At 44.5% G+C, this 23,888-nt stretch overlaps 1 protein-coding gene across 5 annotated transcripts in view; it reads right to left on the bottom strand.

Annotated features, from left to right (window-relative positions):
- LOC139535860 (sodium channel protein type 8 subunit alpha-like) overlaps positions 1-23,888 on the bottom strand; it is a 223,458-nt gene extending 199,570 nt beyond the window's left edge. For 3 of the 5 annotated variants that reach the window (XM_071335723.1, XM_071335718.1, XM_071335720.1), the window contains exons 1-2: positions 23,748-23,888; positions 15,559-15,893 (exon numbers count right to left, since the gene is read on the bottom strand). In XM_071335723.1, the coding sequence (XP_071191824.1) occupies positions 15,559-15,837 (279 nt within the window). In that variant the 5' untranslated portion in view covers positions 15,838-15,893; positions 23,748-23,888. The remainder of the gene's footprint in view (positions 1-15,558; positions 15,894-23,747) is intronic. The other 2 variants (XM_071335719.1, XM_071335721.1) reach the window with 1 other exon arrangement.

Here is a 23,888-nt window from a genome sequence, read left to right as displayed (position 1 = left end):
GACTCTGGTTACATCATAGAGATAGAATGACTAACAGGAGAGACTCTGGTTACATCATAAAGATAGAATGACTAGCAGAAGAGACTCTGGTTACATCATAGAGAGAGAATGACTAACAGTAGAGACAATGGTTACATTATAGAGATAGAATGACTAGCAGGAGAGACTCTGGTTACATCAGAGAGATAGAATGACTAGCAGAAGAGACTCTGGTTACATCATAGAGATAGAATGACTAACAATAGATACTCTGGTTACATCATAGAGATAGAATGACTAGCAATAGAGACTCTGGTTACATCATATAGATAGAATGACTAGCAGTAGAGACTCTGGTTACATCACAGAGATAGAATGACTAGCAATAGAGACTCTCATTACGTCATAGAGATAGAATGACTAACATGAGAGACTCTGGTTACATCACAGAGATAGAATGACTAGCAGGAGAGACTCTGGTTACATCATAGAGATAGAATGACTAACAGTAGAGACTCTGGTTACATCATAGAGAGAGAATGACTAACAGGAGAGACTCTGGTTACATCATAGAGATAGAATGACTGACAATAGATACTCTGGTTACATCACAGAGATAGAATGACTAGCAATAGAGACTCTGGTTACATCACAGAGATAGAATGACTAACAGGAGAGACTCTGGTTATATCACAGAGATAGAATGACGAGCAATAGAGACTCTGGTTACATCACAGAGATAGAATGACTAAAAGGAGAGACTCTGGTTACATCATAGAGATAGAATGACTAACAGGAGAGAGAATGGTTACATCATAGAGATATAATGACTAGCAATAGAGACTCTGGTTACATCATAGAGATAGAATGACTAGCAGGAGAGACTCTGGTTACATCATAGAGATAGAATGACTAGCAGGAGAGACTCTGGTTACATCATAGAGATAGAATGACGAGCAGGAGAGACTCTGGTTACATCATAGAGATAGAATGACTAACAATAGAGACTCTGGGTACATAGCGATAGAATAACTAACAGGAGAGACTCTGGTTACATCATAGAGATAGAATGACTAACAATAGAGACTCTGGGTACATAGCGATAGAATAACTAACAGGAGAGACTCTGGTTACATCATAGAGATAGAATGACTAACAGGAGAGACTCTGGTTACATCATAGAGATAGAATGACTAACAGGAGAGACTCTGGTTACATCACAGAGATAGAATGACTAACAGTAGAGACTCTGGTTACATCATAGAGATAGAATGACTAGCAGGAGAGACTCTGGTTACATCATAGAGATAGAATGACTAACAATAGAGACTCTGGGTACATAGCGATAGAATAACTAACAGGAGAGACTCTGGTTACATCATAGAGATAGAATGACTAACAGGAGAGACTCTGGTTACATCATAGAGATATAATGACTAACAGGAGAGACTCTGGTTACATCATAGAGATAGAATGACTAACAGGAGAGACTCTGGTTACATCATAAAGATAGAATGACTAGCAGGAGAGACTCTGGTTACATCATAGAGAGAGAATGACTAACAGTAGAGACAATGGTTACATCATAGAGAGAGAATGACTAGCAATAGAGACTCTGGTTACATCATAGAGATAGAATGACTAGCAGGAGAGACTCTGGTTACATCATAGAGAGAGAATGACTAGCAATAGAGACTCTGGTTACATCATAGAGATAGAATGACTAACAGTAGAGACAATGGTTACATTATAGAGATAGAATGACTAGCAGGAGAGACTCTGGTTACATCAGAGAGATAGAATGACTAGCAGAAGAGACTCTGGTTACATCATAGAGATAGAATGACTAACAATAGAAACTCTGGTTACATCATAGAGATAGAATGACTAGCAATAGAGACTCTGGTTACATCACAGAGATAGAATGACTAACAGGAGAGACTCTGGTTACATCATAGAGATAGAATGACTAACAGGAGAGACTCTGGTTACATCACAGAGATAGAATGACTAGCAATAGAGACTCTCATTACATCATAGAGATAGAATGACTAACATGAGAGACTCTGGTTACATCATAGAGATAGAATGACTAACAGTAGAGACTCTGGTTACATCATAGAGAGAGAATGACTAACAGGAGAGACTCTGGTTACATCATAGAGATAGAATGACTGACAATAGATACTCTGGTTACATCACAGAGATAGAATGACTAGCAGGAGAGACTCTGGTTACATCATAGAGATAGAATGACTAACAATAGAGACTCTGGGTACATAGCGATAGAATAACTAACAGGAGAGACTCTGGTTACATCATAGAGAGAGAATGACTAACAGTAGAGACAATGGTTACATTATAGAGATAGAATGACTAGCAGGAGAGACTCTGGTTACATCAGAGAGATAGAATGACTAGCAGAAGAGACTCTGGTTACATCATAGAGATAGAATGACTAACAATAGATACTCTGGTTACATCATAGAGATAGAATGACTAGCAATAGAGACTCTGGTTACATCACAGAGATAGAATGACTAACAGGAGAGACTCTGGTTACATCATAGAGATAGAATGACTAGCAGTAGAGACTCTGGTTACATCACAGAGATAGAATGACTAGCAATAGAGACTCTCATTACGTCATAGAGATAGAATGACTAACATGAGAGACTCTGGTTACATCACAGAGATAGAATGACTAGCAGGAGAGACTCTGGTTACATCATAGAGATAGAATGACTAACAGTAGAGACTCTGGTTACATCATAGAGAGAGAATGACTAACAGGAGAGACTCTGGTTACATCACAGAGATAGAATGACTAAAAGGAGAGACTCTGGTTACATCATAGAGATAGAATGACTAACAGGAGAGACAATGGTTACATCATAGAGATAGAATGACTAGCAATAGAGACTCTGGTTACATCATAGAGATAGAATGACTAGCAGGAGAGACTCTGGTTACATCATAGAGATAGAATGACTAGCAGGAGAGACTCTGGTTACATCATAGAGATAGAATGACGAGCAGGAGAGACTCTGGTTACATCATAGAGATAGAATGACTAACAATAAAGACTCTGGGTACATAGCGATAGAATAACTAACAGGAGAGACTCTGGTTACATCATAGAGAGAGAATGACTAACAGTAGAGACAATGGTTACATCATAGAGAGAGAATGACTAGCAATAGAGACTCTGGTTACATCATAGAGATAGAATGACTAGCAGGAGAGACTCTGGTTACATCATAGAGAGAGAATGACTAGCAATAGAGACTCTGGTTACATCATAGAGATAGAATGACTAACAGTAGAGACAATGGTTACATTATAGAGATAGAATGACTAGCAGGAGAGACTCTGGTTACATCAGAGAGATAGAATGACTAGCAGAAGAGACTCTGGTTACATCATAGAGATAGAATGACTAACAATAGATAATCTGGTTACATCATAGAGATAGAATGACTAACAGGAGAGACTCTGGTTACATCATAGAGATAGTCATTCTAACAGGAGAGACTCTGGTTACATCATAGAGATAGAATGACTAGCAGTAGAGACTCTGGTTACATCACAGAGATAGAATGACTAGCAATAGAGACTCTCATTACGTCATAGAGATAGAATGACTAACATGAGAGACTCTGGTTACATCACAGAGATAGAATGACTAGCAGGAGAGACTCTGGTTACATCATAGAGATAGAATGACTAACAGTAGAGACTCTGGTTACATCATAGAGAGAGAATGACTAACAGGAGAGACTCTGGTTACATCATAGAGATAAAATGACTGACAATAGATACTCTGGTTACATCACAGAGATAGAATGACTAGCAATAGAGACTCTGGTTACATCACAGAGATAGAATGACTAACAGGAGAGACTCTGGTTACATCATAGAGATATAATGACTAACAGGAGAGACTCTGGTTACATCATAGAGATAGAATGACTAACAGGAGAGACTCTGGTTACATCATAAAGATAGAATGACTAGCAGGAGAGACTCTGGTTACATCATAGAGAGAGAATGACTAACAGTAGAGACAATGGTTACATCATAGAGAGAGAATGACTAGCAATAGAGACTCTGGTTACATCATAGAGATAGAATGACTAGCAGGAGAGACTCTGGTTACATCATAGAGAGAGAATGACTAGCAATAGAGACTCTGGTTACATCATAGAGATAGAATGACTAACAGTAGAGACAATGGTTACATTATAGAGATAGAATGACTAGCAGGAGAGACTCTGGTTACATCAGAGAGATAGAATGACTAGCAGAAGAGACTCTGGTTACATCATAGAGATAGAATGACTAACAATAGATACTCTGGTTACATCATAGAGATAGAATGACTAGCAATAGAGACTCTGGTTACATCACAGAGATAGAATGACTAACAGGAGAGACTCTGGTTACATCATAGAGATAGAATGACTAGCAGTAGAGACTCTGGTTACATCACAGAGATAGAATGACTAGCAATAGAGACTCTCATTACGTCATAGAGATAGAATGACTAACATGAGAGACTCTGGTTACATCACAGAGATAGAATGACTAGCAGGAGAGACTCTGGTTACATCATAGAGATAGAATGACTAACAGTAGAGACTCTGGTTACATCATAGAGATAGAATGACTGACAATAGATACTCTGGTTACATCACAGAGATAGAATGACTAGCAATAGAGACTCTGGTTACATCACAGAGATAGAATGACTAACAGGAGAGACTCTGGTTACATCATAGAGATATAATGACTAACAGGAGAGACTCTGGTTACATCATAGAGATAGAATGACTAACAGGAGAGACTCTGGTTACATCATAAAGATAGAATGACTAGCAGGAGAGACTCTGGTTACATCATAGAGAGAGAATGACTAACAGTAGAGACAATGGTTACATCATAGAGAGAGAATGACTAGCAATAGAGACTCTGGTTACATCATAGAGATAGAATGACTAGCAGGAGAGACTCTGGTTACATCATAGAGAGAGAATGACTAGCAATAGAGACTCTGGTTACATCATAGAGATAGAATGACTAACAGTAGAGACAATGGTTACATTATAGAGATAGAATGACTAGCAGGAGAGACTCTGGTTACATCAGAGAGATAGAATTACTAGCAGGAGAGACTCTGGTTACATCATAGAGATAGAATGACTAACAATAGATACTCTGGTTACATCATAGAGATAGAATGACTAGCAATAGAGACTCTGGTTACATCACAGAGATAGAATGACTAACAGGAGAGACTCTGGTTACATCATAGAGATAGAATGACTAGCAGTAGAGACTCTGGTTACATCACAGAGATAGAATGACTAGCAATAGAGACTCTCATTACGTCATAGAGATAGAATGACTAACATGAGAGACTCTGGTTACGTCACAGAGATAGAATGACTAGCAGGAGAGACTCTGGTTACATCATAGAGATAGAATGACTAACAGTAGAGACTCTGGTTACATCATAGAGAGAGAATGACTAACAGGAGAGACTCTGGTTACATCATAGAGATAGAATGACTGACAATAGATACTCTGGTTACATCACAGAGATAGAATGACTAGCAATAGAGACTCTGGTTACATCACAGAGATAGAATGACTAACAGGAGAGACTCTGGTTATATCACAGAGATAGAATGACGAGCAATAGAGACTCTGGTTACATCACAGAGATAGAATGACTAAAAGGAGAGACTCTGGTTACATCATAGAGATAGAATGACTAACAGGAGAGACAATGGTTACATCATAGAGATAGAATGACTAGCAATAGAGACTCTGGTTACATCATAGAGATAGAATGACTAGCAGGAGAGACTCTGGTTACATCATAGAGATAGAATGACTAGCAATAGAGACTCTGGTTACATCATAGAGATAGAATGACTAGCAGGAGAGACTCTGGTTACATCATAGAGATAGAATGACTAACAGTAGAGACAATGGTTACATCATAGAGATAGAATGACTAGCAATAGAGACTCTGGTTACATCATAGAGATAGAATGACTAGCAGGAGAGACTCTGGTTACATCATAGAGATAGAATGACTAGCAGGAGAGACTCTGGTTACATCATAGAGATAGAATGACGAGCAGGCGAGACTCTGGTTACATCATAGAGATAGAATGACTAACAATAGAGACTCTGGGTACATAGCGATAGAATAACTAACAGGAGAGACTCTGGTTACATCATAGAGATAGAATGACTAAGAATAGAGACTCTGGGTACATAGCGATAGAATAACTAACAGGAGAGACTCTGGTTACATCATAGAGATAGAATGACTAACAGGAGAGACTCTGGTTACATCATAGAGATAGAATGACTAGCAATAGAGACTCTGGTTACATCATAGAGATAGAATGACTAGCAGGAGAGACTCTGGTTACATCACAGAGATAGAATGACTAACAGTAGAGACTCTGGTTACATCACAGAGATAGAATGACTAACAGGAGAGACTCTGGTTACATCACAGAGATAGAATGACGAGCAATAGAGACTCTGGTTACATCACAGAGATAGAATGACTAAAAGGAGAGACTCTGGTTACATCATAGAGATATAATGACTAACAGGAGAGACTCTGGTTACATCATAGAGATAGAATGACTAACAGGAGAGACTCTGGTTACATCATAGAGATAGAATGACTAGCAGGAGAGACTCTGGTTACATCATAGAGAGAGAATGACTAACAGTAGAGACAATGGTTACATCATAGAGAGAGAATGACTAGCAATAGAGACTCTGGTTACATCATAGAGATAGAATGACTAGCAGGAGAGACTCTGGTTACATCATAGAGAGAGAATGACTAGCAATAGAGACTCTGGTTACATCATAGAGATAGAATGACTAACAGTAGAGACAATGGTTACATTATAGAGATAGAATGACTAGCAGGAGAGACTCTGGTTACATCAGAGAGATAGAATGACTAGCAGAAGAGACTCTGGTTACATCATAGAGATAGAATGACTAGCAATAGAGACTCTGGTTACATCACAGAGATAGAATGACTAACAGGAGAGACTCTGGTTACATCATAGAGATAGAATGACTAGCAGTAGAGACTCTGGTTACATCACAGAGATAGAATGACTAGCAATAGAGACTCTCATTACGTCATAGAGATAGAATGACTAACATGAGAGACTCTGGTTACATCACAGAGATAGAATGACTAGCAGGAGAGACTCTGGTTACATCATAGAGATAGAATGACTAACAGTAGAGAATCTCATTACGTCATAGAGATAGAATGACTAACAGGAGAGACTCTGGTTACATCATAGAGATAGAATGACTAGCAGGAGAGACTCTGGTTACATCATAGAGATAGAATGACTAACATGAGAGACTCTGGTTACATCATAGAGATAGAATGACGAACAATAGAGACTCTGGTTACATCATAGAGATAGAATGACTAGCAGGAGAGACTCTGGTTACATCATAGAGATAGAATGACTAACATGAGAGACTCTGGTTACATCATAGAGATAGAATGACGAACAATAGAGACTCTGGTTACATCATAGAGATAGAATGACTGGCAGGAGAGACTCTGGTTACATCAGAGAGATAGCATGACTAGCAGGAGAGACAATGGTTACATCATAGAGACAGAATGACTAGCAGGAGAGACTCTGGTTACATCATAGAGAGAGAATGACTAGCAATAGAGACTCTGGTTACATCATAGAGATAGAATGACTAACAGGAGAGACTCTGGTTACATCATAGAGATAGAATGACTAGCAGGAGAGACTCTGGTTACATCATAGAGATAGAATGACTAACAGGAGAGACTCTGGTTACATCATAGAGATAGAATGACTAACAATAGATACTCTGGTTACATCACAGAGATAGAATGACTAACATTAGAGACTCTGGTTACATCACAGAGATAGAATGACTAGCAATAGAGACAATGGTTACATCATAGAGATAGAATGACTAACATGAGAGACTCTGGTTACATCAGAGAGATAGAATGACTAGCAGGAGAGACTCTGGTTACATCATAGAGATAGAATGACTAACAGTAGAGACAATGGTTACATCATAGAGATAGAATGACTAGCAGGAGAGACTCTGGTTACATCATAGAGATATAATGACTAACAGTAGAGACAATGGTTACATCATAGAGATAGAATGACTAGCAGGAGAGACTCTGGTTACATCAGAGAGATAGAATGACTAGCAGGAGAGACTCTGGTTACATCATAGAGACAGAATGACTAGCAGGAGAGACTCTGGTTACATCATAGAGAGAGAATGACTAGCAATAGAGACTCTGGTTACATCATAGAGATAGAATGACTAACAGGAGAGACTTTGGTTACATCACAGAGATAGAATGACTAACAGGAGAGACAATGGTTACATCACAGAGATAGAATGACTAACAGGAGAGACTCTGGTTACATCATAGAGATAGAATGACTAGCAATAGAGACTCTGGTTACATCATCATTTGGATTATACCAATCAGAAAAATCACTTCAGATGAACAACAGTGCTGTCCCACTTTTTACAGTGTAAGATTGGCTAGCAAGGGTCAATGCTACTACACCATAGAGATAGAATGGCTACGGGGGTCAATGCTACTACACCATAGAGATAGAATGGCTACGGCGGTCAATGCTACACCATAGAGATAGAATGGCTACGGCGGTCAATGCAACACCATAGAGATAGAATGGCTACGGCGGTCAATGCTACACCATAGAGATAGAATGGCTACGGGGGTCAATGCTACACCATAGAGATAGAATGGCTACGGGGGTCAATGCTACACCATAGAGATAGAATGGCTACGGCGGTCAATGCTACACCATAGAGATAGAATGGCTACGGGGGTCAATGCTACACCATAGAGATAGAATGGCTACGGGGGTCAATGCTACACCATAGAGATAGAATGGCTACGGGGGTCAATGCTACACCATAGAGATAGAATGGCTACGGCGGTCAATGCTACACCATAGAGATAGAATGGCTACGGCGGTCAATGCTACACCATAGAGATAGAATGGCTACGGGGGTCAATGCTACACCATAGAGATAGAATGGCTACGGGGGTCAATGCTACACCATAGAGATAGAATGGCTACGGCGGTCAATGCTACACCATAGAGATAGAATGGCTACGGCGGTCAATGCTACACCATAGAGATAGAATGGCTACGGGGGTCAATGCTACACCATAGAGATAGAATGGCTACGGGGGTCAATGCTACACCATAGAGATAGAATGGCTACGGGGGTCAATGCTACACCATAGAGATAGAATGGCTACGGGGGTCAATGCTACACCATAGAGATAGAATGGCTACGGCGGTCAATGCTACACCATAGAGATAGAATGGCTACGGGGGTCAATGCTACACCATAGAGATAGAATGGCTATGGAGGTCAATGCTACACCATAGAGATAGAATGGCTACGGGGGTCAATGCTACTACACCATAGAGATAGAATGGCTACGGGGGTCAATGCTACTACACCATAGAGATAGAATGGCTACGGGGGTCAATGCTACACCATAGAGATAGAATGGCTACGGGGGTCAATGCTACACCATAGAGATAGAATGGCTACGGGGGTCAATGCTACACCATAGAGATAGAATGGCTACGGCGGTCAATGCTACACCATAGAGATAGAATGGCTACGGCGGTCAATGCTACACCATAGAGATAGAATGGCTACGGGGGTCAATGCTACACCATAGAGATAGAATGGCTACGGGGGTCAATGCTACACCATAGAGATAGAATGGCTACGGCGGTCAATGCTACACCATAGAGATAGAATGGCTACGGCGGTCAATGCTACACCATAGAGATAGAATGGCTACGGGGGTCAATGCTACACCATAGAGATAGAATGGCTACGGGGGTCAATGCTACACCATAGAGATAGAATGGCTACGGGGGTCAATGCTACACCATAGAGATAGAATGGCTACGGGGGTCAATGCTACACCATAGAGATAGAATGGCTACGGGGGTCAATGCTACACCATAGAGATAGAATGGCTACGGCGGTCAATGCTACACCATAGAGATAGAATGGCTACGGGGGTCAATGCTACACCATAGAGATAGAATGGCTACGGGGGTCAATGCTACTACACCATAGAGATAGAATGGCTACGGGGGTCAATGCTACACCATAGAGATAGAATGGCTACGGGGGTCAATGCTACACCATAGAGATAGAATGGCTACGGCGGTCAATGCTACACCATAGAGATAGAATGGCTACGGGGGTCAATGCTACTACACCATAGAGATAGAATGGCTACGGGGGTCAATGCTACTACACCATAGAGATAGAACGACTAACAGTAGAGACAATGGTTACATCATAGAGATAGAATGACTAGCAGGAGAGACTCTGGTTACATCATAGAGATAGAATGACTAACAGTAGAGACAATGGTTACATCATAGAGATAGAATGACTAGCAGGAGAGACTCTGGTTACATCAGAGAGATAGAATGACTAGCAGGAGAGACTCTGGTTACATCATAGAGACAGAATGACTAGCAGGAGAGACTCTGGTTACATCATAGAGAGAGAATGACTAGCAATAGAGACTCTGGTTACATCATAGAGATAGAATGACTAACAGGAGAGACTCTGGTTACATCACAGAGATAGAATGACTAACAGGAGAGACAATGGTTACATCACAGAGATAGAATGACTAACAGGAGAGACTCTGGTTACATCATAGAGATAGAATGACTAGCAATAGAGACTCTGGTTACATCATCATTTGGATTATACCAATCAGAAAAATCACTTCAGATGAACAACAGTGCTGTCCCACTTTTTACAGTGTAAGATTGGCTAGCAAGGGTCAATGCTACTACACCATAGAGATAGAATGGCTACGGGGGTCAATGCTACTACACCATAGAGATAGAATGGCTACGGCGGTCAATGCTACACCATAGAGATAGAATGGCTACGGCGGTCAATGCAACACCATAGAGATAGAATGGCTACGGCGGTCAATGCTACACCATAGAGATAGAATGGCTACGGGGGTCAATGCTACACCATAGAGATAGAATGGCTACGGGGGTCAATGCTACACCATAGAGATAGAATGGCTACGGCGGTCAATGCTACACCATAGAGATAGAATGGCTACGGGGGTCAATGCTACACCATAGAGATAGAATGGCTACGGGGGTCAATGCTACACCATAGAGATAGAATGGCTACGGGGGTCAATGCTACACCATAGAGATAGAATGGCTACGGCGGTCAATGCTACACCATAGAGATAGAATGGCTACGGCGGTCAATGCTACACCATAGAGATAGAATGGCTACGGGGGTCAATGCTACACCATAGAGATAGAATGGCTACGGGGGTCAATGCTACACCATAGAGATAGAATGGCTACGGCGGTCAATGCTACACCATAGAGATAGAATGGCTACGGCGGTCAATGCTACACCATAGAGATAGAATGGCTACGGGGGTCAATGCTACACCATAGAGATAGAATGGCTACGGGGGTCAATGCTACACCATAGAGATAGAATGGCTACGGGGGTCAATGCTACACCATAGAGATAGAATGGCTACGGCGGTCAATGCTACACCATAGAGATAGAATGGCTACGGGGGTCAATGCTACACCATAGAGATAGAATGGCTACGGCGGTCAATGCTACACCATAGAGATAGAATGGCTACGGGGGTCAATGCTACACCATAGAGATAGAATGGCTACGGGGGTCAATGCTACTACACCATAGAGATAGAATGGCTACGGGGGTCAATGCTACACCATAGAGATAGAATGGCTACGGGGGTCAATGCTACACCATAGAGATAGAATGGCTACGGCGGTCAATGCTACACCATAGAGATAGAATGGCTACGGGGGTCAATGCTACTACACCATAGAGATAGAATGGCTACGGGGGTCAATGCTACTACACCATAGAGATAGAATGGCTACGGCGGTCAATGCTACACCATAGAGATAGAATGGCTACGGGGGTCAATGCTACACCATAGAGATAGAATGGCTACGGCGGTCAATGCTACACCATAGAGATAGAATGGCTACGGGGGTCAATGCTACACCATAGAGATAGAATGGCTACGGCGGTCAATGCTACACCATAGAGATAGAATGGCTAGCAGGAGAGGCGCTGGTTACACCATACAGTGCTACATTCTTTTACATTCACTTGGTCGCCAGACCATACCTGTTTTCGCTTGTCTGAAGCACAAACAGATCTAACAACCAGGCTTAAGCTACTGTAGATGCTAGGTACTGTATGCTATATTAAACAACCAGTAGTGCTGTATTGTCTAGTTCCCTCACACTCAACTCTGGACCTCCAAGCCAGTTACACTGCATTTTTTCATTGTTCCCTTCTAGTCGGGGACTGATTTAGACCTGGGACATCATGTGGGTGCAATTAAGTAAATGTTTTTACGAAGGGTCCAGGCCAACATGTTGGTCGGGCACACACACACATTGTTCACTGTGGCTCCTCCCACACACATGCACAACTTAAATTCAACCCCATCTTCAACAAACACGTACTCACACACACATGCACTGTCACACACACACATACGCCTGCACAAATGCTCACATGCACAGATACACACACACTAACACACACATCCACCACAGCCAGGGGAGAAGAGAAACTGCAGTGACTGCACTTTTCCCTCACTGGCACCGCTCCCCTCTTCCTCGATTCATGCACTCGATTCATGAGTGCTGTGATCAGGTTTCACTGCAGCTGACAGCAACACACACACACGGTCATACGCAAGCTTGCACACATGGAGGTGGGGAGAGCGGGAGGGGATAGGGGAATTGGCGGTCGAGTAGAGGAGAGAATGAGAAACCTGGAGAGGTAGAGAGAGAAAAGAGGTTGAGAGATTGAGGAGGAGGAGGTTTTGAGGTGACAAATTAATATGCATGCCGGGGCTCCCATAGGTGTCATGAATGGTGAAGGTGTGGATGGGAGAGGGGAGGGAGGGAGGGAGGTAGTAAAACGCTCTGAATGGCCAGGGAGGAGGAGGCCCATTGTGTGTCCCAGACCATCCTGGTCCCAGCAGGTCAGTGACTTGCGCTCTGCTCTCTACCGGGTCCTCTTACGTAATTGACACACACACACAGCCCGGCCTGCAGTGCGTGTGTCACAAAGGTAAGAGTCCTTGGGAGGGCAGAGTGAGGGAGGCGTGATAGCATGCACGTGCGCACACACACACATTCACACAGAGATCTAGGGAGGGAGAACATTGAGACAGACACAGCTCCAGACATGAGAGAGGTGTGCATGAGGGAGCCCTGAACACCACTTGATGAACGAGTCTACCTCTGTTCCTCCTCAAGGACAGGGAGGAGAGAACAAAGGAACAAGGGAGCAGAGGCAAGAGAAGGAGAGAGCCAAGCATAACAGATTGGCAACGGGGCAACGGGGTAAGGAAGAGGGGAGGATGAAGGAGAGGGGGGAAGACGCAGCAATTGTACCTCGCCATCACCCATCCTCTGGCTGCCATCATAGAAGTCCATGAATCATCAGATCATAGGAGACACACACACTGCTGAGTGGGTCTCTATAGCCCTGCAGGCCCTAGATTATTTTACAGGCTAGAAAACCCATCCAGCCCTGCCTCCATCCTAACCTACAGGCCTGCCCAGCCCAGCCTAGCCTGCAGCTCAGTCCAGCCTCTTATCCAGCCTCAGCCTCAGCCCTGCCCAACCACCAGCCTAGCCTTCAGCCCTGCATCCAACCCAAGCCAGCCCAGCACCCAGTTTAGCCCAGCCATCCAGCTCAGCTTAACCCTTTCTCCAGCCCTGCCCAGCCCAGCTCAGCCCAGCAACTCAGCCCAGTACAGCCAGCTGGCCCAGGAATCAGGCTGCTCCTCACCTCTACCACCCTCAAGGTGCAGCCAGCCCCTCCTCTCCTCTCCTGGGCTTGGATTACACTGGGGGGTGGAGGCTGAGGGGAGAGGGGCCTAATCTGAAAGAGAAACTGTACTGTTGTGCCCTGGGCTGGTAGGGGAAGCAACCGTTTGACTTATGCTAAATGGGAGCTCTTATGTGCTGTGTATGCATACCAAATTGGGCGTATGTGATGTCTGGCCTGAATCATGATACGATATGGTGGTTGTATTTTTAAGGAAGCCATGCAACAAACAAAACAGCTGCTATCTCCTTCAAATTGGTACAAGTAGGCAGGGAAAAAGTATCCCATGCAAAAAATACTATGAAGATGTGGTAAATGTACACTATGCAGGGAAATGTACATACACTAAATGCATAAACTTGCACACACACACCACATTCTCCTACACAGAAACACAGATACACACACACACATGTAGACTGTCTGCTTCGACAGAACATCCTCATGATCCAAGTGCGATTTTCCTCACTAGCAAATTCAATTAGCAGGAGCACTGATAGCACATATTCAGAGAGGCCTGTTGGTCTCATCTCTGCTGCCAGCATCCACCAGCATATTTCCAGTAAGTGCAGCAACACAGAGCATCAATCAACAGATAAGACTACATAAGCATTACCAAATAGGCCTGCGGTCCAGAGCTCCAGACATTTACTGCAGAGTTACTGGATCCTTCAGCATCTTCTGGGTAATTGTGCTAGCCAGAGCATTCAGAACATACTTTTGAGCACTATGTGAGCCTTCTTAGGAATAGACTGGCTCTAATTGCCTCTCCCAGTGGTCAAACAATTAAAGAGCAATAACACTTCTCAAGGTCATCTTTGCTGTTGACTCTGTGCCATAACCCTATTTTCATGGCTGGTACAACGATGTGGAACACAAACATAAAAATAAAAAACTGTTGTAAATCTGGTGTTTCTATGCCAAATGGTTTTGTTGTATTCCAGTCTTCTGTGATGTATATAAAGTGTAATACTGGAATGCAAACTCAAAATGGAATACATTTCAACTCTATATCTGGCATGGTACAGGTGTCTTATTTTTTTTCGGCCCATAACAATGTGAGTGAGGTGTATAATATTGTTTCAAAGTAGATTTGTTTAAGACTACCAAGAAACACTCTGTGTGACCCTTATTTAGTCCCCTGCAGTAAAAGGTTCATCAAGTTTCCTATAGATAGTTTGATTCTAAATTTACTCATAGCCAAACCATGGTAGTGTTTTTTCCTTATACTTACCCCATAAGCTTAACATCTCATTCATAAACATGGTTATAGGGGACACACATTAGGACTTATAACAGTCATAAGCAGTATACATTTAAAAGGCAAGCTACAAAGATTTGAGTATAGTACAATCCATTTGTTCCTTCCTCAAATTATTTTTTTAACAGATATTATACCAGTACTACTTTCAAACCTCTGACCCATCCCATCCTACCCCACAACCCTCCAACCCCTAACTTCTCACTGCAGGAGAGTTAGTTTGATCCCTTTGTCATGTCGAGCCCTGTGTGGGATTGAGTGGTGTAGGAACTCACTTTCTCATTCATATAATAAGGGTCCAAGTCCTCCAGTGGTACCGCCACCAGCCCATTAGGGATGTCCCCGTAGATGAAAGGGAGGGACTTCCCCGCCTCCAGATCACCATTGGGCATGGGTTCTTCCTCTTCTTCCTCGCGGTGACTGCTGTCAGACTTGGGCTTGGGCTTTTTCTTGATCTTCTCCTGGAATTGGCGCTCCTCGATAGTAAGGAGCGACTCGGGGGTGAACAGCTTGAAGCTGTCAGGTCCTGGGGGTGCGAGACCGGGCGCGGCCATGTTTTCATCCTACAGCTATTTCCGCTTTATTTACGTTTCATCCAGGACATCTGGCTCTGAGAGAGAGAGAGAGAGAGAGAGGGAGAGGGAGAGGGAGAGGGAGACGGGGAGCGAGAGAGAGAGGGAGAGAGAGAGAGAGAGAGAGAGAGAGAGAGAGAGAGAGGAGGAGAAAAAGAGATGGGATAAAAGGTATAAATGCTGACAAATCCATTTCTCCAATGAAACTCAAGTTGAGAACATCCATTTTCACGAAGAACTTTGGTTATGATTTAGGAAGTATTTGGCAGTACAGCATCTGGGTAAACAGCCTGTCCTACTATCAAATTACAAAATGGAAAAAGTCATTATGATCTTGTTTAAAATATCACCTTGGGTACAATCAAATTGAACAACACTCAGAAGGCTAGCTAACATCTCATGAAGGTCTCCTCTTTTAGTTCAAATTAGATGGCAGAACTAACAAAGAGACGAATTAAACATCTGATAGATTTATATTTCATTATGATGCTTATTAACAAGACGAATTGCTCGGTTGTGTCCTCGCTGTCGGTGTCTGTCTATTTGTCTGTCTGTTGCTCTCCCTAAGCCTGAGACTTGGGTGAAATGTTCTATCTCTGTCAGAGAGGAAGCCGACAAAGCAAGGCATCCTGACTAGAGGATGTGCAACCATTAAGAACCTGAGCCAGACACTCTCTCTCTCTCTCTCTCTCCCACTCTATGATTCTTTCTCGCTCTGTCTCTCCTCTCTCTCTCTTGCTTTCTCAAAATGCATACAGATAAAGGCCACAGAAATCAGGGCTGCCATTGAGGTTTTCACAGAGAACTGTGACTTCAATCTACTTCAATCATTCATGGTGGCTCTGACGCTGTCTGGCTGGCCTGCTGATTACCTTGGTGACCCTACAGGGAGAAGAATGAATGGCCACCTCCAGCCCTCTGTTTCCTTGTACCTGTCTGTCTGCTGCATGGGCTCTTCCCTTGTCCCAGGTGACCTGTACTGCTTCTGGAAGGGGGAGCTCTGTTAAATGTCTTTCTTTGGAATATCTGACTAACGTTCCAGGATACTTCCTCTTCTCTCTCTCTCTCTCTCTCTCTCTCTCTGAAAAACCTGACATTACATATCTTAATAAGATATTCCCTTTGTACCCACATTCTAACTTGGAAAAAGCAGGTACTATGGCACCAAAATCTAAATATGGTCCCTTTGGAACTTTCTTCCACTTCTGTTCCATTGCAATGCTTCTCTAGAACGCTGGAGTTCAGGTGGTATGATGGATAACAAACATATATGACTTCAGTAGATTCTCAAAACACCACAGATCATTGCCATAACCTGGTCATGATGGATCTTCATTTTTCAGTATTGTTGACTTGTAATGTGTTAGTGTAAATGACAGTTGCTCTCTAATATATTTTCACCCTTGCACTTTACAATGGAGTGCAATGGAGGAGAACGTTCTGTTTTCTCTTGTCAAAACTGGTTGAATGGCTATTTTTACCCTGTAGGCACCTGCAACTTACTCATAGGTGAGAACGATTACACTGTAAATGAGAATGTAACGGCTGTCGCTCTCCTCATCCTCGGATGAGGTGAGGAGAGAAGGATCTTCAGACCAAAACGCAGGCTCAGGGAAATAAGCCATCTTTATTATAAATTACGATGGCACACGAAACGAAACAAAACACTTTCCAAACTACAAAATAAGAAAACGACGTTGACGCAACCTGAACATAAACTTACATAACTAAACATAAACTTACGTACAGGAAAACAGACGACATCGAAACGAAACAAACAAACGCTACAGTCCCATGTGGTACGAACAGACATACGGACACAGGAGACAATCACCCACAAACAAACAGTGAGAACGCCCTACCTAAATATGACTCTTAATTAGAGGAAAATGCAAACCACCTGCCTCTAATCAAGAGCCATACCAGGTAACCCAAAACCAACATAGAAACAGATAACATAGACTGCCCACCCAAAACACATGCCCTGACCATAAACACATAAAAAACAACATAAAACAGGTCAGGACTGTTACAGTACCCCCCCCTCAAGATGCGCACGCCGGGCGCACAAGCACAAAGTCCAGGGGAGGGTCCGGGTGGGCAGTTGACCACGGTGGTGGTTCCGGCTCAGGACGCTGTCCCCATACCACCATAGTCACTCCCCTCTTCTGTCTACCCCTTCTACTGACCACCCTAACACTACCATCCCCTAAATAAACAGCTAGCACCGGGACAAGGGGCAGCACCGGGACAAGGGGTAGCACCGGGACAAGGGGTAGCACCGGGACAAGGGGCAGCACCAGAACAAGGGGCAGCACCAGGATAAGGACCAGCACCGGAATAAGGGGCAGCACCGGAATAAGGGGCAGCACCGGGACAAGGGGCAGCACCGGGACAAGGGGCAGCACCGGGACAAGGGGCAACACCGGGACAAGGGGCAGATCCCGGCTGAAGGACTCTGGCAGGTCCTGTTTGGACGGCTCTGGCAGGTCCATGCAGGCTGACGGCTCTCGACGCTCATGGCAGACTGACGGCTCTCTACGCTCATGGCAGGCTGACGGCTCTCGACGCTCATGGCAGGCTGACGGCTCTCGACGCTCATGGCAGGCTGACGGCTCTCGACGCTCATGGCAGGCTGACGGCTCTCGACGCTCATGGCAGGCTGACGGCTCTCGACGCTCATGGCGCTCTGACGGCTCTGGCTGCTCATGGCTCACTGACGGCTCTGGCTGCTCATGGCTCACTGACGGCTCTGGCTGCTCATGGCTCACTGACGGCTCTGGCTGCTCATGGCTCACTGACGGCTCTGGCTGCTCATGGCTCTCTGACGGCTCTGGCTGCTCATGGCTCGCTGGCGGCTCTGGCAGATCCTGTCTGATTGGCGGCTCTGGCAGATCCTGTCTGGTTGGCGGCTCTGGCAGATCCTGTCTGGTTGGCGGCTCTGGCAGATCCTGTCTGGTTGGCGGCTCTGGCAGATCCTGTCTGGTTGGCGGCTCTGGCAGATCCTGTCTGGCGGGCGGCTCTAGCGGCTCCTGTCTGGCTGACGGCTCTAGCGGCTCCTGTCTGGCGGATGGCTCTGTAGGCTCATGGCAGACGGGCGGCTTTGCAGGCTCATGGCAGACGGGCGGCTTTGCAGGCTCCTGGCAGACGGATGGCTCAGATGGCGCTGGGGAGACGGATGGCTCAGATGGCGCTGGGGAGACGGATGGCTCAGATGGCGCTGGGGAGACGGATGGCTCAGATGGCGCTGGGGAGACGGATGGCTCTGGCCGGATACGGCGCACTGTAGACCTGGTGCGTGGTGCCGGAACTGGAGGCACCGGGCTAATGATAAGCACCTTCCTACTAGTGCGTGGAGCAGGGACAGGGCACACTGAACTCTCAAAGCGTACTCTATACCTGGTGCGTGGTACCGGCACTGGTGGCACCTGGCTGAGGGCACGCACCTCAGGACTAGTACGGGGAGAAGTGACAGTGTGTACAGGACTTAGGAGACGCACAGGTGGCTTAGTGCGTGGGGCCGGAACTGGAGGCACTGAACTGGATACACGCACTATAGGGAGAGTGCGTGGAGGAGGAACAGGGCTCTGGAAATGCACTGGTAGCCTAGTGCGTAATGTAGGCACTGTAGGTACTAGGCTGGGGCGGGGAGGTGGCGCCGGAAATACCGGACCGTGCAGGCCTACTGGCTCTCTTGAGCATTGAGCCTGCCCAACCTTACCTGGTTGAATGCTCCCGGTCGCCCGCCCAGTACGAGGAGGTGGAATAACCCGCACCGGGCTGTGTAGGCGAACCGGGGAAACCATGCGTAAGGCAGGTGCCATGTATGCCGGCCCGAGGAGACGCACTGGAGACCAGACGCGTTGAGCCGGCCTCATGACACCTGGCTCAATGCCCAATCTAGCCCTACCAGTGCGGGGAGGTGGAATAACCCGCACTGGGCTATGCACACGTACAGGAGACACCGTGCGCTCTACTGCGTAACACGGTGTCTGCCCGTACTCCCGCTCTCCACGGTTAGCCTGGGAAGTGGGCGCAGGTCTCCTACCTGCCCTTGGCCCACTACCCTTTAGCCCCCCCCCAAGAAATTTTTGGGAGTTACTCACGGGCTTTTCGGGCTTCCGTGCAAGACGTGTCCCCTCATAATTCCGGTTTCGAGCTTGAATCTCCGGCTTCCATCCACGTCTCCTAGCTGCCTCCTTAAACCACCGCTCCTGGGCTGTGGCTGCCTCACTCTTCTCACGAGAGCAGCGATATTCTCCAGTTTGCGCCCAGGGTCCTCTACCAGACAGGATCTCCTCCCAAGTCCAGAAATCCTTGTTGCTCCGTCGAGCATTCCCATACCGCTTGGTCACATTTTGTTGGTGGGTGATTCTGTCATAGCTGTCGCTTTCCTCATCCTCAGATGAGGTGAGGAGAGAAGGATCTTCAGACCAAAATGCGGAGTCAGGGAAATAAGCCATCTTTATTTTATAAACGACAAAACTGAAGAATGATGGCAACACGAAAAACAAACACTTTCAAAACTTACAAAATAACAAAACGACATAGAACGAAAACCTGAACATAAACTTACATAACTGAAACGTAAACTCACGAACAGGCAACAGACGACATCGAAACAAAACGAACAGCCAAACAGTCCCGTTTGTGAATATACATCGACAACACGAAAACATAACAGGAGACAATCACCCACAAACAAACAGTGAGAACGCCCTACCTAAATATGACTCTTAATTAGAGGAAAATGCAAACCACCTGCCTCTAATCAAGAGCCATACCAGGTAACCCAAAACCAACATAGAAACAGATAACATAGACTGCCCACCCAAAACACATGCCCTGACCATAAACACATAAAAAACAACATAAAACAGGTCAGGACTGTTACAGAGAATCACCTAACAGATTCATTTGAATTCTTCTGATTTCAGAATAATTTAGTCCAGGTTATTTTTGTGACTTTTAAGTGGAAATCTAGTTTTTTTCAAATATATTGCCATGGGTGTGATGTTATTTTTTTGTATAAACATGTAGGCTATTATCTGATCTGATATAGATATTTTCAAGTATCATCGTCATGAACATTGCAGTGCATGTTATAGAGGTTAGCTACATTTCACGACTAATTAATGTGGCCAGGAATGAACGAAGGGCAAAGAAACCTTAAAAGCCCCCCCATAAACCGCTGACACTAGAGATTGTACCACTAGGAAATTAAGTCGTCGTTTTAAGTAACCCGACCCTGGTGCAACCTCCAAGTCTCCTTCCACAAATGTTACATCAATTGATCTACGTTCAAGGTGATTCACAAACATTGATGCACCACAGGACATATGGGGACCTAATTTACTAATGATGGCATAGAGGCTTTCCTGGCTTTCCTATAGCGAATGTGTAGAGTTAATCAAGACTATTCCTTCTGTCCTCATTTGGGCTGCAGGAAAATCAAGTCAATGTAATAGCCAACCACATTCCAAGAAGGATGGGACCTTGTGATGCAAAACACTTCATTCAAAAATTAAGGTTACTCACGTGTTCATTCAATCGCTGAGAGTGCATGCTGTTCCTAATTCCATCCCGGATATTCGAACCTAATAAGCATGCGTATTTACCAATAGCATAATTGTAACATCCGTTTAGATTTTGCTACAGACAGACGAGGGACAGACGAGGGATTAGTCCATTGTGAGAAGGATTGTTAATCGCATGAAACCGAACCTGAGATGGTAGAAAACTCCAGTGGCTTCTGGAAGCCGCCCCATTGGTCAAAAACGGGTTGAATCAACGTTGTTTCCACGTCATTTCAACCCCAAAAATATATGCGATTACTTTGAATCAACGTGGGAAAATTATTGAATTTGCAAAAAGTCATCAAAGCAAGGTAATTTCGTCTGTTTTTCACCAAACTTTTAACCTAGATCCAATGACAAGGAGACATGTTTTTTCACGTTGAATACACGTTAGTTGACAACTCAACCAAATGTAAATCAAAACTAGATGTTGAACTGACGTCTCCTTAGATCGCACTGCCTATCGCTGTCCGTTTCAGCACCACTGATGACAGAGTCCTCAAAGGAAGCGCTAGCTCGAGTCCTCTATGCGTGTGTCCTCTATGCCAAGAAAAGAGACATCCAAACGCCCAACCAGCAGAGTAGCCTAGGCCTGTAATTTAACTATTTATCGCAACTGTTTCACTCCATTATTGAGAGGGGGGCTATAAGAAAGACGAAACTGAGAGCATCCGACATCGTGGAGAGTCTGGAGACAGATCTGAAGAGGGGCAGAGTGGAGATCTATTGAGGAGAGAAACGCAACTTGATAGAGGAGTCCGCACGAAATCAGACGAGGGTAGCAGCAGCACACCATATCCAGTGCGTCTACACATGAAGGCCTACATGCCAGTGGCACACAGAATTCAATAACTCCAAATTGCCTAATTTAGCATTGACTGGATAGGATACTGAATGAGAGCAATATGGACTGGAATAAATTATATACTCAAATATGAAGACAATATAGTCAATTAGTCTAGACTTCATCCCAATCCCATTGATTTGGATATAATCTGGCTCTTGCGCTTTCAGTGTTTTGGCATACGTCTATTAATGAACAGGGTAGCATCGTTAAACCCCAGCCAAAATGGAGGTCATTCAGAAAACTGCTCATGTTGCCCATGTCAGGACAATAATCGATTAATTTATAAGAGGATTTCCTCTCCCAACAATTGTCATTACAGGTTATCACTTGATAAACCCCATAGCACATGTAAAACCGTTAACGAAAGTAAAATGCGCACCTTCTTGGCCTATATGTTATAAACCGGTAATAACTCTTCCACTGTATGGTCTATCAGTATGACTTTGTATTGTAGCTCATGCACTGTTTACACACGCGCGTGCCTTGTCCCCGGCATGCGGGCCAAAGCCTTTACTAAAATACTGCAGTATTGAGGATGCTTCTATGACAGAGGCACAAATCCATTTGAAAACATGCACTGCTCGTATAAATTCTAGGCTATGTCATTAATTTAACTGTTTTGCTCCAAAACAATCTCAGCTCCACCATTCGAAGTAAATGGTATAAATTGTTATAGATTGTCTTGATAATGGTTTTTGGTAAGCTCCCCAGATACCATTGACGACCGTATTGTATAGCACCACACCCGAAAAGGCTGCCTAGGTAAGCCATAAGGCTCCCAACATTAACAGGGAAGCGTTATAACACCATCGTGGACATTTGTTATCCACCTCTATTTGGGGATGGGGGCTGTAAAGAGATGAGGAGGGGTGCCGCGGTTCCCCTTCAACTGCCAAACCTGAGGCATGCCTATCTCCAGCAATATAGCCTCAAAATGCAAGGGGAGGGGTGATGGAGTGGAGGTGGGGTGCATGAGGTAACACTATCACAGTTACAGTTAAATTGTTTTACAAAGGATTAGGGTATCGAGAATAGAAGTTGACTCAAAGCTCATACCGCTACCTTATATGCCTGCATGTATGTCGATGTCAGCGATAACATGCACTGAAGTTTGACGTGCTCCCACTTCCCCATCCCACCGTATGCGTATGTTTCACAATTTGACACATAGAATGTCATTCCGTTCAGAGGCAGGCCAACACCCCGATTTACCTGCTTAACACTCTCCACCACTTTTCGCAGTATAAGCTTATGTTTTTCAGCTAAGACTGTCATCCCTACATGTAATTGAGGTTTTCCATGCATATTTGCACAAGCTTTGGCAAGGAGCGCTATCCACAATATTCAGGATAAAGGATTCTGAGGGGGACCGCTCTGCGGCATTGGGGATGCAGGTTGTAGACAGGGAAGTAGCATGATCCATCCTCCACCAAAACCCCTCGGTACAAGACAACATAATATCTACTTACTTTTCCCGCATTAACAGAAATCCAGACAGCCGGCACTGAACTGAAGATGTCCAAAAGATTCGGGAGAAACTGCGGCTGACGCCATATTGTTGCTGCTATCTTCCTTCCCAGTGCGTGCGGGTACCCTGCATAATTGATGAC

This window comes from Salvelinus alpinus, chromosome 12, assembly GCF_045679555.1.
Source record: "Salvelinus alpinus chromosome 12, SLU_Salpinus.1, whole genome shotgun sequence".
Taxonomy (NCBI): Eukaryota; Metazoa; Chordata; class Actinopteri; order Salmoniformes; family Salmonidae; genus Salvelinus; species Salvelinus alpinus.
Note: the sequence above shows the minus strand (reverse complement) of the source record. Positions and strands in the feature narration are given on the sequence as shown.